We start from the raw sequence: 23,540 nt of genomic DNA on the forward strand, positions 1-23,540 counted from the left end.
ACTCTGGGGTACTGGAGAGGAGGGTCCGTCGGGAGGTTGAAGCTCAGATCCAAGAGGAGCAGTGCGGTTTTCATCCTGGCCGTGAAACAGTGGACCAGCTCTACACTCTCTACGGGGTCCTTGAGGGTTCATGGGAGTTTGCCCAACCAGTCTACATGTGTTTCGTGGACTTGGAGAAGGCATTCAACCGTGTCCCACGGGGAGTTCTGTGGAGCGTGCTTCGGGAGTACGGGGTACCGAGCCCCTTGATACGGGCAGATGGGTCCCTGTACCACCGATGTCAAAGTTTGGTCCGCATTGCCGGCAGTAAGTCGGATTCGTTTCGATGAGGGGATCCGGTTTGGTGAACTCAGTATTTCATCTCTGCTTTTTGCAGATGATGTGGTACTGTTGGCTTCGTCAAGCAGTGATCGCCAACTCTCATTGGAGCCGTTCGCAGCTGAGTGTGAAGCGGTTGGGATGAAGATCAGCGCCTCCAAATCTGAGACCATGGTTCTCAGTCGGAAAAGGGTGGAATGCCCTCCCCAGGTTGGGGAGGAGATCCTGCCCCAAGTGGAGGAGTTTAAGTATCTTGGGGTCTTGTTTACGAGTGAGGGGAGGATGGAGCGAGAGATCGACAGGCGGATGGGTGCAGCCGCCGCTGTGATGCGGACGCTGTATCGGTCTGTCATGGTGAAGAGGGAGCTGAGCCAAAAGGCGAAGCTCTTGATTTACCGGTCGATCTTCGTTCCTACCCTCACCTATGGTCACGAGCTGTGGGTCGCGACCGAAAGAACAAGATCTCGGATACAAGCGGCCGGAATGAGTTTCCTCCGCAGGGTGTCTGGGCTCTACCTTAGAGATAGGGTGAGAAGCTCGGCCATCCGGGAGGGTCTCAGTGTCGAGCCGCTCCCACTCCACGTAGAGAGGAGCCAGATGAGGTGGCTCGGGCATCTGTTTAGGATGCCTCCTGGATGCCTCCCTGGTGAGGTGTTCCGGGCATGTCCCACCGGCAGGAGGCCCAGAGGACGACCCAGGACACGCTGGAGAGACTACGTCTCCCGGCTGGCCTGGGAACGCCTGGGCATCCCTCCGGCAGAGCTGGAAGATGTGGCTGGGGAGCGGGAAGTCTGGGCTTCCCTGCTGCACCGCAACCCGACCCGGATAAGCGGCGGATAATGGATGGATGGATGGATAATGAAGGCAACTTGAGCAAGTGGAACAAGTGATTTTATTGATGATTGTGGAAGGCACCGATTTCGTAAGCACAGTTTCTTCTCACACCTTTTCCATTAACTACGATTAAAAAGACAACTGAAAAGCATAATGTTAACAAATGTTGTTCTAGGCCAGGGGTCTCAAACTAAATTTACCTGGGGGCCACTAGAGGCAGACTCTGGGTGAGGCTGGGCCGCATCAGGTTTTCCGCAAGAAAAAAATTAAAAATATCTAATCTTCTCAAATGTCTTTATTTTTATTTTTTAACACAAAATAAGATTTAAAAATAAATAAGGAATTAATAAGAAAATAAATAAGGAATTAATCAAATTAATCAGTAATCAATAATAATAATAATAATAATAATAATGAGTCAAATGTCTGTATTAAGAGTTCTTTAATAATATAATAATATTCCCTTTATTAGTCCCACAATGGGGAAATTCGAGATTCGAACCCAGGCCTCCTGGGGAGACTGGGTCCTGAACGCGGCGCCTTAGATCACTCGGCCATCCTGGCAGCCCAATCTTCTTCTGAACATGAATTTTTTATTATTTCGTGGCGAGACAGAGGGGGAGGGTGGGAGGAGGAGATGAGGATTAGCCGGGAGGTAAGGATTAATTATGAAATACAACACAATTTCAAGGCTTTTGGCGGAAAGCGGGGAACAAAGGACCCTTTTGGGGAAAAGCGGGGAACATCGGACTTATATTTAGAATAAGGGTCCTATATTCCCCGGTCCCATACAAAGCGGGGAACATAGATACGCTCCCCATGAAGGCCATGGTGTTTCTATGGTAAGGACCGGGATGGCGAGCGCAAAAAGGCAACTGCTTACGGACCGTTGTTGTCATTTATTTTGACTACTTTTACAGAGAGAGATAACGATAACTACAACCTATTTCATAATAACAGATAACTGCCCCTGCGACTCTCTGACACTAAACTGGTCGGGACCAAGTTTCATGAATGAAACAGAGTCCGTCTCCGCCAGCTTTCACAGGCACAGACGAGAAATCATTTCCTTATTCAATCAAACAGCCGGCCAATTTTGCCGTAGTTCCGTCGTCTTTAATGAAAAAAAAAATATTGTTCATCACTTTTCACTACTATTACGAACATGGCATATCCTTTTGATGAGGATCCCATGAATGAAAGTGCAGCATTAACCCACAGAGAATTAACTACGTCGCGAGCGGATCATTCGACCCCGCATAGACGTCTAATCATATCCTGACAACTATCTGTTTGAGTGATACAGTTTCACTTTATAGTCCATTTCTACATCCATAACCTGCTATAATCCGTCCGCACATCTTCAACATCACCAGTCACAGTCTCATCCCAGCACACGAATGAACTCGCTGCTGTAACTCTCTGCTTACGTCAAGCCCACCCTCGAGAGCCATATACTCCACCGTGATTGGTAGGTTCGTTCAGCTCCGCACAAAACACTGTAACGTGCCAGTCATATCAAATTCGCGGGCCGCACGAACATTAAACTTTCATAATAAGGCGGGGGCCGCAAACTATCATGCCGCGAGATTGAGACCCCTGTTCTAGGCAAAGGTAATTAATTTCATTGATAATGTTTGATATGAAAACAAAAAAAACTAATTATCACTCAGACACGTTGGTTCTTCTGGCGCTGATCACATTGGCTTAGTGTCAATAAAAGAGCTTTGCAAAATTAAATTTATAATATTTTATTCAAAATCACATTTACATCTTACCACAAAGAGTCAGTTCCTTCAGTTTTTTGTTGTCTTTTTTTAAGCTTCAAGGATCGCTGCAATTCTCACCAGCACAATTGTGTCTCTCAGCACCCTTTTTAGAAAATAATTTTTTATCACAAACGCTGCAACTGAATGGCTTGTCTCCAGTGTGTGTTGTTGTGTGGCTCGTTAAATGTGAAACTCTTTCCACAAACTGAGCAGGAAAAGGGTTTTTTGCAGCGTGTATTCTTGTGTGTTCTGTTAATCGTGACTTTTGAGAGAAACTTTTCCTCCAAACTGAGCAGAAAAAAGGGTTTTCTCCACTGTGTGTTCTTGCGTGCCTTGTTAAATGAGAATTTTGGGAGAAGCTTTTACCACAAGCTGAGCACGAAAAGGGTTTTTCTCCAGTGTGCGTTCTTGTGTGTTTTGTTAACGTTGCATTTTGAGAGAAGCTTTTGCCGCAAACTGAGCAGGAAAAGGGTTTTTCACCACTGTGTGTTCTTGTGTGGCTTGTTATATGCGACTTACGATAGAAACTCTTTCCACAAACTGAGCAGGAAAAGGGTTTTTCTACAGAGTGTATTCTTGTATGTTCTGTTAATCGTGACTTTTGAGAGAAACCTTTCCTACAAACTGAGCAGAAAAAAGGTTTTTCTCCACTGTGTGTTCTTATGTGGCTTGTTAAATGCGACTTACGAAATAAACTCTTTCCACAAACTGAGCAGGAAAAGGGTTTTTTTGCAGCGTGTATTCTTGTGTGTTCTGTTAATCGTGACTTTTGAGAGAAACTTTTCCTCCAAACCGAGCAGAAAAAAGGGTTTTCTCCACTGTGTGTTCTTGCGTGCCTTGTTAAATGAGAATTTTGGGAGAAGCTTTTACCACAAACTGAGCACGAAAAGGGTTTTTCTCCAGTGTGCGTTCTTGTGTGTTTTGTTAACGTTGCATTTTGAGAGAAGCTTTTGCCGCAAACTGAGCAGGAAAAGGGTTTTTCACCACTGTGTGTTCTTGTGTGGCTTGTTATATGCGACTTACGATAGAAACTCTTTCCACAAACTGAGCAGGAAAAGGGTTTTTCTGCAGAGTGTATTCTTGTATGTTCTGTTAATCGTGACTTTTGAGAGAAACTTTTCCTACAAACTGAGCAGAAAAAAGGTTTTTCTCCACTGTGTGTTCTTATGTGGCTTGTTAAATGCGACTTACGAAATAAACTCTTTCCACAAACTGAGCAGGAAAAGGGTTTTTCACCACTGTGTGTTCTTGTGTGGCTTGTTATATGCGACTTACGATAGAAACTCTTTCCACAAACTGAGCAGGAAAAGGTTTTTTTTGCAGCGTGTATTCTTGTGTGTTCTGTTAATCGTGACTTTTGAGAGAAACTTTTCCTCCAAACTGAGCAGAAAAACGGGTTTTCTCCACTGTGTGTTCTTGCGTGCCTTGTTAAATGAGAATTTTGGGAGAAGCTTTTACCACAAACAGAGCACGAAAAGGGTTTTTCTCCAGTGTGCGTTCTTGTGTGTTTTGTTAACGTTGCATTTTGAGAGAAGCTTCTGCCGCAAACTGAGCAGGAAAAGGGTTTTTCACCAGTGTGTGTTCTTGTGTGGCTTGTCAAATGCGACTTACGAGAGAAACTCTTTCCACAAACTGAGCAGAAAAAAGGTTTTTCTCCACTGTGTGTTCTTGTGTGACTTGTTAAATGTACCTTTTGAGAGAATTCTTTGCCACAAACTGAGCAGGAAAAGGGTTTTTCTCCACTATGTGTTGTTGTGTGTTTTATTAAATTAAACTTTCCAGAGAAGCTTTTGCCACAAACTGAGCAGAAAAAAGGTTTTTCTCCACTGTGTGTTCTTGTGTGCGGTTTTAAAGACAACTTTGAAGTTAATGAGTCAGTGTGACATGCCCTTTCACCCTCGGCTTGCCCATCATCATCATCATCATCATCGTCATGAGCGTCCGATAATGTGTCCTCATTATGTGCTTGTGATGGCCCCCAGTGGTCTTCATCACCTTCTGTTGTCACATGATGACTTGAACTGCTGCTTGGAGGCTCCGCCCCTCTGTTGTCCTCACCCTCACCCATGTTTTCATCTTCAGTCTTTATAGGGACAACATTCACTGGTGACTTGTTGATCTCCTCCTCCTCCTCCTCCTTTTTGATGTGAGTCAAGTCTGGCTCCTCTTTCACAGAACGGAGATCGTTTTCACTGACGTCTGAAGGACACAAAGACAAACACACATTTTGTTTGGTCAAGTCAAACCTCAGGCGGCAACTTTGTCTTATAATGTTTCTACCGTGCTACCTTGACTTGTGCCTGCCGCACACGGAGCAATGCGTGCGACCCCGATTTGGACCGGACCATGGGGGTATTTCACAAAATTACGTCCTACGATGTAAACCTCCCTTTTCTACCAGCACAGCTGTGATAAACGAGCATCTGAAAAGGAAGCATGTTGCGGCTGATGCCGATTTCATTCCTGACATAGTCACAGACGTTTCTGGAAGCAAGCTGAAGTTAGCACACACAGGCTATTGTGTGCGTCTGATGGAACACCTGTTGTGGGACCCTAACTTATTAATGGGGGCCACTGGGGGCCATCGCAACATAATGTCATTGATAGAGTGTCAGGATGGCCGAGTGGTCTAAGGCGCCGCGTTCAGGACCCAGTCTCCCCAGGAGGCCTGGGTTCGAATCTCGAATTTCCCCATTGTGGGACTAATAAAGGGAATATTAGTATCATTATTAATAGAAATCCTTCAAGTGAAATATGTTTACAAGTATTTCTTTTTGTATAGAGATAGTTTCATCGTGGGTATCGTATTTTCACGACCATAAGGCACACTTCAAAGTCTTAAATCTTCCCCAAAACAAACGAGACGCCTTGTAATGTGACACGCCAATTATATGGACTGAGAAACTCTCTCGACCATGGGCTTGTTCCCCTTGAGGTGTTTCAGAGGGCATTTTAGCACACACTGCTGGCCAAAGTCTGAGACATCTATGCTTCAAATTGACTGTGACATAAACATTATGTGAATACGTTCTTTGGCTGATGGTGCAGGAGAAAGCGGGACAAAAGGGCAGCTGTACACGATGTCTGTCTTATCATTCATGTTATTGCAAGCAAGATACATCACAGGTTTAGACAACAGACTGCAAAAATATAAATAAAAACACACTACCCAAAGCACACGACTCACATTTCTCTAACCAGCCATCTGATTGGCTGAGGCTCCCGGAATGCATCAGTACTGTTTTCGTGTTGTTTTTATTTCTTATGAGGATATGAATGGCATGAGAGATGCATGTTTTGTGATAATTTTATTTCTTTGTTTCATTGTTTGCTTGTAAGCTGTTCAGAGATATTTTTGGTTTTGATTTGAAACCATGACTCTATGGTGTGGTGACCAGTGAAATCCCTCCCCTGACAATCTCAACAAAATCTTTGAGAGAAACTTAGACTACTTGCATTTATCGTTCTTGTTCTATTTAAAGTTCAACTTCTAGTTCAGTTTTTCACCTTTTCACACAGCGTAATGAAGGCCAGTTGAGCAAGTGGAACAAGTGATTTTATTGATGATGGTGGAAGGCACCGATTTCATAAGCACCGTTTCTTCTCACACCTTTTCCATTAGGTATGATTAAAAAGACAACTGAAAAGCATAATCTTAACAAATGTTGATCCAGGCAAAGGCAATTAATTTTATTTATAATGTTTGATATAAAGCCACTGATGGTGTAGTGGTACACTTGCCCGAGTTGTGTGCAGGCAGCGTGGGTTCAGTTCCCACTCAGTTCTCACTGTCTATGTCTGCCCTGTGACTGGCTGGTGACCAGTTCAGGGTGTAGTGAGCCTTTCGCCCGGAGTCAGCTGAGATAGGCTCCCGCACCCTCCCGCGACCCTGTACCGGATAAGCGGTGTGGATAATGAAATGATGACATGGTTGATATAAAAACTAAAAAAATCATCATCACTCAGACACAATGGTTCGTCTGGCAATGATCACATTGGCTTAGTGTCAATAAAAAAGCTTTGCAAATTTCAATTTAATCATATTTTATTCAAAATCACATCTTACCGCAAAGAGTCGGTTCCTTCAGTTTTTTTGTCCTTTTTTCAGCTTCAGATCGAATCTTTTAGCACAAACGCTGCAACTGAATGTCTTGTCTCCACTGTGTGTTCTTGCGTGGCTTGTTAACGTTGAGTTTTGAGAGAAGCTTTTACCACAAACTGAGCAAGAAAAATTGTTTTCTCCAGTGTGCTTTGTGTGGCTTGTCAAACTTGACATATCAGAGAAGCTTTTGCCACAAACTGAGCATGAAAAAGGTTTTTCACCACAGTGTGTTTTTGTGTGAATTTGTAAATTTGACTTTCTAGAGAAGTATCTTCCACAAACTGAGCAGGAAAGAGGTTTTTCTCCAGTGTGTGTTCTTCTATGTTTTGTTAAATTTGACTTTTGAGAGAAACTCTTGCCACAAACTGAGCAGGAAAAAGGTTTTTCTCCACTGTGTGTTCTTGTGTGGTTTGTTAAATGCGACTTTTGAGAGAAACTCTTGCCACAAACTGAGCAAGAAAAAGGTTTTTCTCCAGTGTGTGTTCTTGTGTGCGTTTTTAAACCTGACTTTTGAGAGAAACTCTTGCCACAAACTGAGCAGGAAAATGTTTTTTCTCCACTGTGTGTTCTTGTGTGGTTTGTTAAATGCGACTTTTGAGAGAAACTCTTGCCACAAACTGAGCAAGAAAAAGGTTTTTCTCCAGTGTGTGTTCTTGTGTGCGTTTTTAAACTTGACTTTTGAGAGAAACTATTGCCACAAACTGAGCAGGAAAATGTTTTTTCTCCACTGTTTTTTTGTGCAGTTTTAAAGACAACTTTGAAGATAATGAGTCAGTGTGACATGCCCTTTCACCTTTAGTTTGCTCATTATCATCATCATCGTCACGAGCGCCTGATAATGTGTCCTCATTTTGTGCTTGTGATGGCCCCCAGTGGTCTTCGTCACCTTTTGTCACGTGGTGATTTGAACTGCTGCTTGGAGGCTCCGCCCCTCTGTTGTCCTCACTCTCATCCTTGTTTCCATCTTCAGTCTTTATAGGGACAACGTTCACTGGTGACTTGTTGATCTGCTCCTCCTCCTCCTCCTTTTTGATATGAGTCAAGTCTGGCTCCTCTTTCACAGAACGGAGATTGTTTTCACAGACGTCTGCAGGACACAAAAAGACAAACACAAATTTGGTTTGGTCAAGTCAAACCTCATGCGCCGACTTTGTCTTATATTGTTTCTACCGTGCTACCTTGACTTATGCCTGCCGCACACGGAGCAATGCGTGCGACCCCAACTTGGACCGGACCATGGGGACATTTCACAAAATTACGTTCTACGATGTAAACCTCCCTTTCCTAGCAGCACAGCTGTGATAAACGAGCATTTAAAAAAGAAGCACGTTCCGGCTGATGCCCGATTTAATTCCTGACATAGTCACAGACGTTTCTGGAAGCGAGCTGAAGTTAGCACACACAGGCTATTGTGTGCGTCTGATGGAACGCCTGTTGTGAGACCCGAACATATTGATGCAGACCACTGGGAGCCATCGCAACATAATGTCATTGATAGAATAGGAATCCTTCAAGTAAAATATGTTTACAAGTTTTTCATTTTGCATTTAGAGATAGTTTCATCGTGGGTATTTTTGCTTCCATTATAATCTGGATCCCTAAAAGAATTAAAGGGGCCCTGGCATCAGAGTCGCTATTTATTGCATGATTTACGTTTGGGGGTTTTTTTTGCCCAAAATGACATTTAGCCTGCGAGTACGTTCCGACATTCCCCTTTTTCCTTTTTTATAAAATTTCTGTTTTTAAATACATTTTAAAACAAAATTAACGTTCGAAGAGTCAAAACCCCTCCACATAAATTAAGCAACAACACTTTCACTCTGACTTTCGTGTTGACATATTTGAATAATGACTGTATATTTTAAAGTTATCCAATATGTATTCAAATTCGACGAAGATACACCATAATATTTTAAGAGTTCACTGAATTATTTTGGAACTGCAATGATGCTTAGCCATAGGGTGTCAGTAATGAGTAACAAAGTAACACAACATTGTCATTTGCATAAATTACCAGGAACTATGAGTTGCGGGGGAGATGCAAACCACCTGGGCCACAGGAACTTTATGACCAGGAACTAAATGTTCCTGGCCTTGTTGGTAGAAAAGGGGGTTGTGACGTTCTCCCTTTTTAAGCCCATAGTCAGCCAAAGATGCAGATGCATTCCTTGAACCATGCGCTTGTTCACTGATGAGATCCGTGCAACCCTGGATGGATGCATTCAATGCATTTTAAATGTTTGGATGAGGTGAAACTATGCACACGTGCACAGAACAGTGCAGAGCCACCCGAGGTTCATTGACTCTCACCCGACCAAGCCAGTACAAAGTTCATAAATAAGACCAATACGCACTTGATATCTTTTTAAAAAATTTATATTCTTAGTTTTATTCACTAAAATTGATCAATTGCCATTGATGTTTCGCCGCAGTGTGTACATTTTTTAGAGTCGGGCAGAATTCCTTCCGTAAGGAATTGCTTGAACAAGATATAAAAACCAGAAAATGTGTTAAATAATCAGTTCAAATTTTATACTGGGAAAACATGGAGTTCACCCCCCACTATTGGTTATTCTTTGGCATTTATTTTCTGCACTTATTTCATTTGGCATAAACAAATGTTCGGCAAACCGACACAGGGTTCGCGGTTAACAGCTTCCCGTTTGCCCGGGGCAAGTGAAATTTGGCCACGTGCAAGATAAAATTATGGGCAACTTACCCGACCGGGCAAGCATTTTTTAAAGCAGCCAAATATCTTTAATTTCGACGGAAACTGTGGTGTGATCTGTTTGTGTGCACTGTATGGTGATGGTTTAACCCAGACACCCCCTTATGTTGTGGTATGGTCCATTGGCCTTATCGGGGGCAATGGGCGGGCGCTACAGGGATCAGTTAGTTCAGTGAATGTCGAGTTGAAGTGGACGTCAATAAATCCCCCAGTATTGGAACTCTCTGTAGTTGCATCCTCATTTGAAGTTTGAAAAACACAACAAAAACCTACGATATTTCGGCCGAAAATTGACAGCCGGAAGTTTTCTTACCTTCTGCGCATGTTTACAAGTAGCGACGAGTTCGTTCAAATCCAAACATTTCGGATTCCTCTGACATGACTAAAATAGCTCGAATATTTTTAAGTAGACAATTCAGTTGTGAGTAAGGAAGGGAGCAATATTTGATTATTGGCTGTTAATTCATTAGCTCCATGATGTGACCTGACATGTGTTCTGTTTATGCTATGAAATTTATGGAGGCAGCGCCACAGGCACTGGTCTTAAAGGAATACACAAATTTCCCACACTCATAATTTACTCATGTGATTCCTCAATTAATAAACTCTCCTGGATTTAAAATTGATAATCTGGATTGCTGTAATATCATTTTCCCAATTTAACATGCAGATTTGTTAATTATTAACATGCAGATTTGTTAATTATTAAAACTACAATTAACATTTTCATGCTGTTGTGAGTAGGGTTTCATGGTTGATGATGAAAACAAGATTAATTTATGCTTATCAGATTATATGTTTATTTACATTTGTGGCGCACATTTTACAACCATAAACATTTTATTCTTAGAGAAAAAAAATTGTCACTTGCCCAAGTCGGGCAAGTAATTTGGCCACTCGGGCAAGGCAAATTTTAGTGGCACTTGCCCTATGGGCAAGCAGTTTTTAAAGTTAACCGCGAACCCTGGTTACGTGACCTTGTTGACCAGCCGGTGCGGACAACAAACCTGCTATGGCACTGCGTCACCAGAACCTGGCCCAGGAGCAGCGGAAACTGAAAGAGCACACGCAATGGGAGCTGCATGCGTCGGCTGCTGCATTAGCTGCTTCCGCTGTTTTATTTTATTTTTTTCCTTTCCTGGTGAATTAGCACTCTTGGCCCCCTGAACCTGCAAGTGTAACAATTCTTTTTCTACATCCAATACAATATTTTCTTTCATCGATGCAAAAACGGGGGTTCTACTCATACTGATTCGCAGTTTCTCATTGACGGACTGTTTCGCATGATGTCAGTAACTGGGAGGCGCACGCCCTCGAGGACGGCCACCCGGCACAGCTGTGTGGTGGTGACACTATTGGACGGGTCACTGGCGGAAGCTTCAATCCATTCGCGTCTCGCCCCGTCTCCCATAAGAGCTCACTAACTTAATCCCTCATCATATTTTACAAATGCCAATGCCAATTGGTTTTGTCTTCTGTTTATGATTCATATTCAATCCTCATGAACACATCAACTATAATTTAGCTATTCTTTTTTAATAATAATAATAATAATAATATTCCCTTTATTAGTCCCACAATGGGGAAATTCGAGATTCGAACCCAGGCCTCCTGGGGAGACTGGATCCTGAACGCGGCGCCTTAGACCACTCGGCCATCCTGGCAGCCAACTAACTAACTAACTAATACAGTGATTCTCAAATAGTGGGGCGCGGTGTGATGCTGAGGGGGGCGCGTGGGACCCTGGCGAACATGCTTTTTTGCATGGTTTTGGGACCGAAAAAGGCGATCTCAGACAATGCGAGTTTGAGCTCGTCAAAGCTATTTGTGCCCAGAGTTTACGCAGTACTGGTTTTAAAAAAAACGTGTCGCCCAGTCCTGATTAACAAAAAAAAAAAGCGTCGCCCCGTCGCTCGTTGACCCGGAAGTGATTTCTTTCGCCGCTCCTTAAATGCCCCGCGCCAAGCTATCTTGCGCCGCAGCAGAGCGAGCAAGAAGACGCTAAGCGCGCTAATCGCTAAAATTAATTGCTTCGATGGACGCTCAACTTTTAAAAGAAGTCTGACTCAAACCGCGCTCGGGCGGAGAGCCAGCAGCTATGAACAGAAATGTTGTATTGCAACCATTACGTATCCGAACAAAATAAGACGATGGCTACGTTAGCAATTTAGCAGACGCTCTCAGGCTGGAACACGGAAATGGCTGACGTCATCACAACGAAGCGGTTCAACGTCAATCAGATTGTGAACATAAAAAAAAAATGTATCGTCAACATATTAAAACTGTTGCTTTGTTATTTATATAGAATTTTGGTTTGAAATCCCCCTGGCTCTTTTTGTCTTTTCTATATTATGTACGTATTAATAACTGTTTGGTTTGTTCATGTTAATAAAGTAAAAAAAAATAAACAAAAACGTGTAGTAAATATTTATCATCCCATCAATATTCGCAGTTTCGAGATCCTCACAATAGTCGTTCCCAATCCCAAACTTTTGTTTCCAGGACATTGTAACACTCTGGGCTGGTTTATTGTTCTTCTTATTGCAATTTTACTGCATTCAGTCTTCCTCGAGACTGAATACGTTCTCGTGTTTGCCAAATAGTTAATTCTAGTTTCTCACTTTCGCTTTTCACAGTCAATATATGAACTTTTTCAACTGCACAATCACTTCATTGAGGTCTAATTATCAATTGTTTACCATAGTCAGACTTTTGCCATCAAAGAGACCTGTTCCTTAACCATATCTGAACGTTTTCATCACTCAGAGCTTTTCCGTGTTGACAAATCACATTCCACGGAACATGCATTCATCCTTTTATGATCTTAGATTTCTCTATTTAAATGGTGACAAAATTATAATTATTTTTAACAGAATTTAATAAAAACGTCCACAAGCATAGGATGGATGTTTGGTTGGTGTTAGATGAACGGATATTAGGTGAGTTAATTTTTGAGACAAACATTGATTATGAATGAACATGTCCTTTCAATGTATTTAACTTTGCCACGTCTTACCTTCACCCTCACTGTTCATAACAAAAAATATTTTCTTGTCAAATAAATATGCTTATATAAACTCAAGAAATTCCAAGTTTTGTTTTGAATTAAGTCACAAAATTATACATGCATGGTTTGACACATGTTGTTCATGGTGTAGTGTTGGGGCCGCAACTAATGATTGCCTGTTTGTCCTTTACAAAAATAGTTTATAATTTAATTGTTACCAATTATTTGATTAATCAGTTGTTGGAATTCATTCATAGTCATGTTGACCCTTGGCCTTGGAAACATATTTTGAGTGATCAGTGGATGATTGTCCAACAGGTGTCACATACTTAATATTTAAAGTAGACCCAGCATGACACAAAATGGTGTGCTTGATCTACTTACTAAATGTAAGGTAACTTTTTGCATCACATTTTTATGTAGATAGTGCAAGGATTGTTTTGTAAAGGCTACTTCATTTCTTGTGTGGAAGAAATTAGATTTGCAAGTAAAATCCACTTAACTTTGCAAGTCAGGTTAGTTTTATTTTCGCAAGTAAAGTCTACTTAACTTTGCAAGCAAGTTAACTTGAATAGTTAGGTTGCATTTACTGAAGTAATGTAGTTAACAAACTTGCAGAATTAAGTTGACTTCACTTGCAAAATTGAAACTAACTTGACATGTAAAATTAAGTAGACTTTACAAAACCGATTTCTTATGCACAAGAAATTAAGTAGATGAAAAAAGCACTGTCCTTGCTTTATAAACATAAATGTGTGATGCAAAAGGTTACCTTACATTTTCTAAGTAGATCAGCCCCAAAATTTTTATCAGTGTGGATATAAAAATACACTACATCTGTCAGCATAGTTTTGAAACATGATGACATGACAAACTTAATTTCTTTAGCAACATATAAATACCGGAATATGTAAAATGTTAAATAATCAGTTCGAATTTTAAAATGGGGGGGGGGAACACGGAGTTTACCCCCCACTAATGGTTATTCTTTGGCATCCATTTTCTGCACTGAATTCATTTGGCATAAACAAATGTTCAGCAAACCGGCAAGTAAAAGGCAATATTTAAAAATAAAACGGCAATAACCTTGAACGCATTTCCCCAAACAACTTAATGTTGTGATGCATATTTTTAACGATAGAAAGTCGTTCTTTACAGAGCAAATGAGAGTAAGAAGTGTACAAACCTGCTTTGTGTAGCACAACATGAGGCTGGTTGCAAACTTCGTCCAGCAGTTGAAGATGTTACTCGTTCTCTTCTTTTATTCCACAAAGTTCCTCTTTGTACTTGGGTGTCGTTCTAGCACACATTTTCAAACGCCAATCTCAACAAATCCGCACTTGGTCTTTGCTTGGCGATAACTCGTGTGCTTCTCTTTGTTCGACGAGATGAAAGAAAGATGGCATCGTTTTTCAAAGTCCCACTGAAAGGATTTCCTGTTCCTCACGAAGGCGGAAGAACAGGACACACCCCGCTGTGATATGATTGGCTGCTGGCTGTGTGGAGCACTGTCACCAACTTACCGACAGATGTCGCCATTTGCGATGCAAATCATTGTTATCTTCTTCTAAACATACAGAAAAACCTAAGATGCACATGAACAAACATTTTAGTTCCCAAATACGAACTTGAGAGATGTATTGAATTTTACTTTTGTTGCTGGTTTTGTTTTCACATCTGACACCATGTTGTTGGTTGGACAGTATTCCAAATGTATTTCTCTATTATTAACAGTTGACATGATAAAGTGAAACTTTATGTCAACATATTTGCCTTTTTACAGGGTTTTTCGCCAGCGACGTGGTTGCGAATTTTAAATTAAAATACATCACTGTTTTATTCTCTAAATGTTAGAGTCTTAAAAAATGGTTTCAGTGTTCACAACTTAACTAACTTAAATATTTCATTATTCGTTTCAGTATTCATTAAACTACGGTGATTCATTATTTATTTCAAGATTCATTGAACTGTTTTAGTAATAATTTAGTATTCAATGTTTAATCGTGACATTGTTTACTTTTTCAATATTTGTGTCACTATTTTGTTCAATCTTAATATTATGGAAAATTATTTAGCAAGTAAGGTTTTTGTTATTTATTGTGGCCAACTGCTTTTGAAGAAAGTGCTTTTCGGTTCTTGTACGAGAGGATTCTTTGTGAAGCCAAAACAACACGACCTTGACTGATAAGTAGGCTCAACGCAGAAAAGGTATCTTTTTGTTTTAAGATTACACAGTTCCTGTCAAATAAATCTTCATCTTCCTGTGTGCGTCAGTATCTTCCCACGCACTTCTCCCATTGAGATCACTCTGCAGACTGACTCAAAAGACAATTTATTTTCCAGACTATCTCATTGATCTTCCCTAACTGCTGAAAATTCCACAACAATCTGGGGTCAGACGTGGGATAGCTGACGATCCGACGGTGAAATTCAGGGACGCTGGCGGGTGGCCTGCGGGGTTCAATTAAGACAACAGCAGCAACAAACTGCGTGATGTGGATCATCTCCTCCGTGGTGACTCCAGTCGCCATCAAGTTGCCAACTCCTGACATTCCAAAACCTTTGAGAGAAACTGAAACTACTTGCGTTTGTCTTTCTTGTTCTTTTTATCGTTCAACTTCTCGATCAGTTTTTCACCTTTTCACACAGGGTAATGAAGGCCAGTTGAGCAAGTGGAACAAGTGATTTTATTGATGATTGTGGAAGATACCGATTTCATAAGAACAGTTTCTTCTCACACCTTTTCCATTAAATACGATTAAAAAGACGACTGAAAAGCATAATGTTAACAAATGTTGTTCCAGGCAAAGGCAATTAATTTCATTTACATGTTCGATGTAAACACACAAAAAAAAATCATCATCACTCAGACACAATGGTTCTTCTGACACTGATCACATTGGCTTAATGTCAATAAAAAAGCTTTGAAAATTCAATATATCATATTTTCTAAATCACATTTACATCTTACCACGAAGAGTCAGTTCCTTCAGGTTTTTTTTTTTGTCTTTTTAAGCTTCAAGGATCGCTGCTATTCTCGTAGGGCTGGGCAATAAAACGAAAATTTACCGTGATCGAAATTTAATAAAATCATTTTGCCCGTGTCGGTTAATTCGGTGTTTAAAAAAAAAAAGAAGTCCTTTTAGTCTGCAGCTATGTTCATGCCCCTGAAAGACGGCTTGAGCGGCTGTAGTCATGTGACTCCACCCAGCTGAACAAGAAAGAAAACTGACGACGCGGTCGTAGCTGTCGATTCAAATCTAGAAGCAGCTGACACGGCTGAAGACGAAGTAACGTTAGTTGAAATTGTTCCTGTCGCGCTTGTCCCGAAAAGAAATTCGACATCTGTCGTTCGGAAATGTTTAGGGTTCTATAAAGACGATGTTTAAGCAAAAGAACACGAACTACAAAGTGCGTCGTAAGCACCAAAACAGCGCGTCGAACCTTTTCTTTTTCACCACCCACAACACAACCATGCTGTTGACTTGGAGCTTGTGCTAAAAGTTCAAAGTGAGGAGCAAGTTTGGACAAGTGACAACAGCCCATAACGGAGGCGACACCATTCGAGAGAACGTCTCGGTGGTGGACGCGATAGCCGAGCACATAGCTCGAAAGATTTAGCTCCTCTAGTTACAGTGGAGCGCACAGGATTGAAACGCCTCATGAAAGTAGCCGACAAGAGGTACGAAAATATTTGCCGCAAACAGGACTTCCGATATGGACAACATCGGGACGGGAGACATGTCAAGCATTTTGCATCCACATCCGACTTGTGGTCGAGTCGCAACATGGATCCCTGTTTGAGCCTGAATGTGCATTACATAGATGACAAGTGGCGACTGCGCACCACTCGAGACGGCATTTTCCTGATGAACCACACGCGTTTATTTGGCATTGGCATTACATTGACATTTTTTTCATTTTATTTAGCCTTTTGTTTACAGGCGACTAGAGCCTTTGCACATGGCATTATTTAGATTGTTTACAAGATACCTTTACACAAATCTAGGCCTTTGCAAATGGAATTACAGCATCTCGGCACAATATATTTGCAGAAAAAGATTTTGTGAGAGGTACCCTTTTTCTCCTGTTCTTTGTGACATTGATCAAATCATGCAAAGCAAGCTATTTGGAATGTTTATACAAATGATTTTTGTACTTTTATTTTTCATTGAAAGTAATGTGAACTAGTTGGCCAATAAAAAAATCAGTTAATATGCATTTCCTGCATTTATTTTGATTTTGGTCCTCAGGGGGAATTTATCGTGCATTTATCGTTATCAAGGTAAAATTGCCCAATTTATCGCGATATTGATTTTAGGTCATATCGCCCAGCCCTATATTCTCACCATCACAATCGTGTCTCTCAGCAAGCCGTTTAGTGGCGAATTTTTTAGCACAAACGCTGCAACTGAATGGCTTGCCACCACTATGTGTTGTTATGTGTTTGATTAAAGTAGACTTTTCAGAGAAGCATTTTCCACAAACTGAGCAGGAAAAAGGTTTTTCTCCACTGTGTGTTCTTGTGTGGCTTGTTAAATGCGGCTTTTGGGAGAAGCTTTTACCACAAACTAAGCAAGAAAGAGGTGCAGTGTGTGTTTTTGTATGTTCTGTTAATCGTGACTTTAGAGAAAAGCTTTTACCACAAACTGAGCAAGAAAAAGGTTTTTCTCCACTATGTATTGTTGTGTGTTTTCTTAAATTAGACTTTCCAGAGAAGCTTTTGCCACAAACTGAGCAGGAAAAAGGTTTTTCTCCAGTGTGTGTTCTTGTGTGTTCTTTTAAATTTCCCTTTTGGGAGAAGCATTTTCCACAAACTGAGCATGAAAAAGGTTTATCTCCACTGTGTGTTCTTGTGTGGATCGTTAACATTGACTTATGCAGGAAGCTTTTGCCACAAACCGAGCAAAAAAACTGTTTTTCTCCACTGTGTGTTCTTGTGTGCGGTTTTAAAGACAGCTTTGAAGTTAATGAGTCAGTGTGACATGCCCTTTCACCTTTAGCTTGCCCATTATCATCATCATTAGTATCATCATCATTGTCATGAGCGTCTGATAATGTGTCCTCACTATGTGCTTGTGATGGCCCCCAGTGGTCTTCATCACCTTCTGTTGTCACGTGATGACTTGAACTGCTGCTTGTAGGCTCCGCCCCTCTGTTGTCCTCACTCTCATCCTTGTTTACATCTTCAGTCTTTATTGGCACAACGTTCACTGGTGACTTGTTGATCTCCTCCTCCTCCTCCTCCTCCTTTTTGATGTGAGTCAAGTCTGGCTCCTCTTTCACAGAACGGAGATCGTTTTCACTGACGTCTGCAGGACACAAAAAGACAAATTTGGTTTGGTCATGTCAAAGCTCATGCGGCGACTGTCCTATTTTCTAACGTGCTACCTTGACTTGTTCCTGCCGCACACGGAGCAATGCGTGCGACCCCAACTTGGACCGGACCATGGGGGCATTTCACAAAATTACGTCCTACGATGTAAACCTCCCTTTTCTACCAGCACAGCTGTGATAAACGAGCATTTAAAAAGGAAGCACGTTGCGGCCGATGCCCAATTTCATTCCTGACATAGTCACAGACGTTTCTGGAAGCGATCTGAAGTTAGCACACACAGGCTATTGTGTGCGTCTGATGAACACCTGTTGTGGGACCCGAACATATTGATGCAGACCACTGGGGGCCATCGCAACATTATGTCATTAATAGAATAGAAATCCTTCAAGTGAAATATGTTTACAAATTTTTCATTTTGCATTCAGAGATGGTTTCATCGTGGGTACTTTTTGCTTCCATTCTAATCTGTATGCCTAAAAGAATTAAAGGGGCCCTGGCATCATAGTCGCTATTTATTGCATGATTTATGTTTGTTTTTTTGTTTTTTCCCAAAATGACATTTAGCCTGCTAGTACGTTCCAACATTCCCCTTTTGATTTTTTGTTAAATTTCTGTTTCTAAATACATTTTTAAACAAAATTACGTGTGAAGAATCAAAATCCCTACACATAAATTAAGCAACAACACTTTCACTCTGACTTTCATGTTGACATATTTGAATAATGTATATTTAAAAGTTATCCAATATGAATTAAAATTAGACTAAGATACACCATAATATTTTAAGAGTTCACTGAATTATTTTGTAACTGCAATGATGCTGAACAGCCATAGAATGTCAATAATGAGTAACAAAGTAACACAAGACCTCGCACTGATACATCATCATTGTCATTTGCATAAATTATCAAGAACTATGAGTTGTGGGGGAGATGCAAACCACCTGGGCCACAGGAACTTTATTACCAGGAACTAAATGTTCCTGGACTTGTTGGTGGAAAAGGGGTTTGTGACGTTCAGCCTTTTTAAGCCCATAGTAAGACAAAGATGCAGATGCATTCCTTGCAGCATGCGCTTGTTCACTGATGAGATCCGTGCAACCCTGGATGGATGCATTCAATGTATTTGAAATGTTTGGATGGGGTGAAACTACACACCCGAGGTCCATTGACTGTCACCCGACCAATCCAGTAAAAAGTTAATAAATAAATAAGACCAATACGTACTAGTTTTTTTTTAACGTAATATTTTGCGTTTTATCCACTAAAATTGATCAACCGCCATTGATGTTTTCGCCGCAGTGTGCACATTTTTTAGAGTCAGGCAGAATTCCTTCCCTAAGTCATTGCTTGAACAAGATATAAAAACCAGAAAATGTAAAATCTTAAATAATCAGTTTGAATTTTAAACTGAGAAAAAAAACATGGAGTTCACCCCCCACTATTGGTTATTCTTTGGCATTTATTTTCTGCACTGATTTAATTTGGCATAAACAAATATTTAGCAAGCCGACAAGCAATATTTAAAAAAAACGGCAATAACCTTGAACGCATTTCCCCAAACAACTTATTGTTGTGATGCATGCAATGTTCTTGACAAAGCAAATGAGAGTAAAACGTGTACAAACCTGCTTTGAGTGGCACAACACGAAGCTGGTTGCAACCTTCGTCCAGCAGTTGAAGATGTTGTTCGTTCTCTTCTTCTTTTATTCCACAAAGTTCCTCTTTGTACTTGGGCGTCGTTCTTGCACACATTTTCAAACGTCAATCTCAACAAATCCGCACTTGATCTCTGCTTGGCGATGAGTCATGTGCATCTTTTCGTTAGCGGCTAGCTAGCTAACAAGCTAAGCTAACTACACCGAAAAGCATAAACGCGCAAAGATGAGGTTATCGGGACACAAAGACTTAATGAATTATGTCGACGTCCTTTGGAGTAGCACTGGACATCCTTTGAGAAAATTACAGTCAGTTCCACACTAAATCAGAAGAATTTAGCGGTGGGTGTTTTTGTTCCGGTGTGGACGGGCCTTCGGAAGCTGCGCGCTTGCTAATGACGTCATGCTTTAAGCACGAATTTTTCAAATATATTTCTTTGCCTCTGCGCTTGTTTTTGACCCTGGCTGTTCTAGTTTAATATATATTTTATATAATATTTTATTTCGGTTGATAAAAAAAAAACAAATTAACGCCACATTGGCGCGTCAGCTCTTACGTCACTTCCGCCTATGCCCCGAGTAGCCGCTGCTGGAACAACAGTGGGACGTTTACGTTTCTCCTACCGAACTTGCAACAATGCTGTGGTTCACTCGGGCTGCAAGATTGTATGAATATAATGTCTGCATATACTCGTAGTGCTTCTCAATTATTTCACGCCCGCCCCTACCAAGAAGTAAAAGATTCGCGCCTCCCCACCACCAATTTGTTTTCTGTCTTTGTAGATTGATGTTAGATTGTCAATAAAATATCCCTTAACTAAGCTAAATTGACAAGAAATATAATTTTGAGAACTATTATCGTAAGGATCTCAAAACTCAGTACTCTATGGTGCAAATATTGAAGAGATGATAAATATTTACTCATACGTTTTTTGTAAAAAAAAAAACCTTTATTAACATTAACAACCAAACACAGTTATTAATTCATACATAATATAGAAAAGACAAAAAGAAGAGCCAGGGGGATTTTAAACAAAAATTCTTTGTAAATAACATAAAGCAACAGCTTTAGTATGTTTACGATACGTTTTAAAAAAAAAAAAATTATGGTGACTATCCGTTTTTTTTAATGGTTACTGTAAAGTTTTGTCTTCTATCTTAAGAAGTCACGCAGGTCCAGTGATGCTGCAAGCTTGTGTCTCTTTAGTTATTGACTTGCATTCTCGTCTATGTGTGTACACACGAGTTCGTCTGGTAACCAAACACACGTCAGGCAATACTGCTAACTAGTGACTAATGATATAACTGCTATCATTACATCTCCCTTTCAAACGTTAAACAATTTTGTTTTATTATCAATTATTTTCACTTCTGATCAATATCTACCCATTTTTTTATGACAACAAGCAGCTCTACAACCATTTTAGCAACAATAACACAACATTAAACATTTTCAATCAGCCTGTCCGGTTGTCGTCTAACTCTTGTTGATCTTCGAAGAGGTTCAGTAATCCCAGAAATTGCTGGTGGTTGAGGTCTGTGCTCCTTCGATGTATCCGCCTGCTTTGCAGCCTCAGCCTTATCAGAAGATTTCTTGCAGTCCTCGGTAGTGATGGGTAGATGAGGCATCCTGTATCGTTTTGACACAGTGACACACTGTATTGACACTGTGTTGACACTGTGTTGCTGAATACTGACACCTGGTGGACTTGCAGGAAAATTTTGACAGGGTCATCAGACTCTGATCTGTCAAACTAATTTTATCCAATTCCATTGATTTGGCATTTCCATTCACATTATTTTTACATATACATACTTTCATAAAAAAAAATCGTTGATATTCGAGACGCAGTTGATAAATTAAGTGAACATCTGTCTGAATGCCTAAGTAAAAGTGTTGTGAATGACAATGGACTCATTGTAATTCAAGATTTTTATTAAAAAAAATAGTTTCTCCAGCGTTTTGTTATTCAGTCTATTTATATCTTTTTTTTTTTAGGCAATTTCCCCCGCCTTTGAGAAGATCCTCCCACAAGGCACTGAAGAGGCCGGTGTGCACAACGCCTGTGTGGCTAATATAAATAGGTGAGGGAACGTTGCCTCCATGGACTTCCAGGAAAGAGCGGGTCTTCCATACGTGCAACGTGTCCTGCTGACATATAGCGCTGCACCTCTGAGTGCGCACAAGGCAGAAAACTTGCGTTTACCAGTGACGTCTTCCATCTTGCGGATATTTAACGCAGAGTAACGCACCAATAACTCGATGCTTGTTTTGAGCGTGCATCCTGTTGACAGATGCGCTTCCTTATAAACACAGTTTGGTGCGCGACCGCTGTGTCGACACGGTTCTGATAGTGGTCACGTGACTTTCTTAAAGCAGTACGCTCACTGACACGGGTTTGCCCTGGAAGCTCGGCGCACACATCGTCGCCTCAGTGTCGCTGGACCCATCACTAGTCCTCGGGAACCTTCAGAAGACTCCTCCAGTTCCCCCTCACTCTTTGTCCATCCTTTGTTTCCACAATGTAAGATCTCGGACACGAGACAGTTTTCCGCACCGAGAAAACATGTTTCTAAACGAGTTACGACCTAATACCATTTATATAACTCCTTGAATAACACGATTCGGTTTTAGAGGGACCGCAGAACCCTTAATTTACACTACCGTGCTATCCGCAGGGGAAACACAGTTTCCCGAGAAACCCAGTTTCTCAATGAGTTATGGCCTAATTCCATTGATATAACTCCTTAGACTAGCACGATCCAGTCTATCACACCGTACTGGTCAACGGCGCGCGCCTAGTCCATCAGCGTGAAGTTGGCCCTCCATTTCTTGCAAAAATAGGGTGAAATAGTTTGTTTCGTTTGTGCTGCATCTGTGCTCGTTTGTGCTGTTAAAATTTCCGTTTGTGCTGCTTCGGTTCCAGAGATATGACACTTTTTTATTTCGAGTGGTGACGTCACCCAGCCCCCCACTTTCATCCAAATGGGTCGGGAATGGTGCCATTCGTTTGTGCTTCGTTTGTGCTTGTTTGTGCTGTTAAAAGTTTCGTTTGTGTTGCTCCGGTTCGATAGATATTACACGTTTTAATTCACGCGGTGATGTCACAAACACTAACGCTCCGGCGTCAGTCTATTTTGTTTTGGATGCTGTCGAACAAGGAGCTAGGTATCGCGCTACCGCGTTCAGCTAATCACTTGAATCACTCGTATTTGTTATTAATTCCAGGTTATAAACTAGTTCCTGGAATGAACCGATGTTTTGCATGTTTCTGCGCATTTTACATTCTTCATGATCCTGGAAAGCAACTGTTGCCGGACGAACTTCAGGTAAACATGTCACACTCACTGTTGTAGCTTTTCTTTGCTAGCATGCAATAATCTTAAAATCTTCCTGTTTTCACTGCTGTCCATTACTTTAAATTCGATCTTATTTCTTTTAATATGTTGTTCTGCTGCTCACTTGTTTATTTCATCAGTAGTCATTAAAGCTATGTTATTATTTCTTAAATTATAGCAGACGTGAGGCCGAAACATCCGTTGAACTATTTTGAAATAAAAACAACATAAACACACCCCTCGATGTAGCATTCCCTCATTTGAGAACAACTGAATTAATATAAAAACAGTCCATGTGTAATTGATGAGAGCCTGTAGAGAAAGTTTGGGTTGAAACTATAGCTTTGTGTAAAAAAAAAAAAAAACACCAAACTATTTACATTGCAACAATTACGCAATCACTGCTTTGTGAAGAACAAAGCATGTGGGAAGATCTTTGTCTTTTCTG

At 40.9% G+C, this 23,540-nt stretch overlaps 1 protein-coding gene and 1 pseudogene across 1 annotated transcript; one reads left to right on the forward strand and one right to left on the reverse strand.

Annotated features, from left to right (window-relative positions):
- LOC148342387 (uncharacterized) overlaps window positions 1-23,540 on the forward strand; it is a 76,608-nt pseudogene that overhangs the window by 29,033 nt on the left and 24,035 nt on the right.
- Window positions 1,839-22,204, reverse strand: LOC148342388 (uncharacterized). Its single transcript, XM_088286079.1, has 5 exons — window positions 22,147-22,204; window positions 17,402-17,863; window positions 16,836-16,842; window positions 7,141-7,711; window positions 1,839-1,874 (listed from the first exon to the last, which is right to left on the reverse strand). The coding sequence occupies exons 1-5, from the start codon at window positions 22,202-22,204 to the stop codon at window positions 1,839-1,841; spliced, it is 1,134 nt and encodes a 377-aa protein (XP_088142205.1).

Source organism: Idiotropiscis lumnitzeri, chromosome 2 (genome assembly GCF_059441095.1).
Source record: "Idiotropiscis lumnitzeri isolate Australia: NSW breed Sydney's pygmy pipehorse chromosome 2, RoL_Ilum_1.0, whole genome shotgun sequence".
In the NCBI taxonomy this organism is placed as follows: Eukaryota; Metazoa; Chordata; class Actinopteri; order Syngnathiformes; family Syngnathidae; genus Idiotropiscis; species Idiotropiscis lumnitzeri.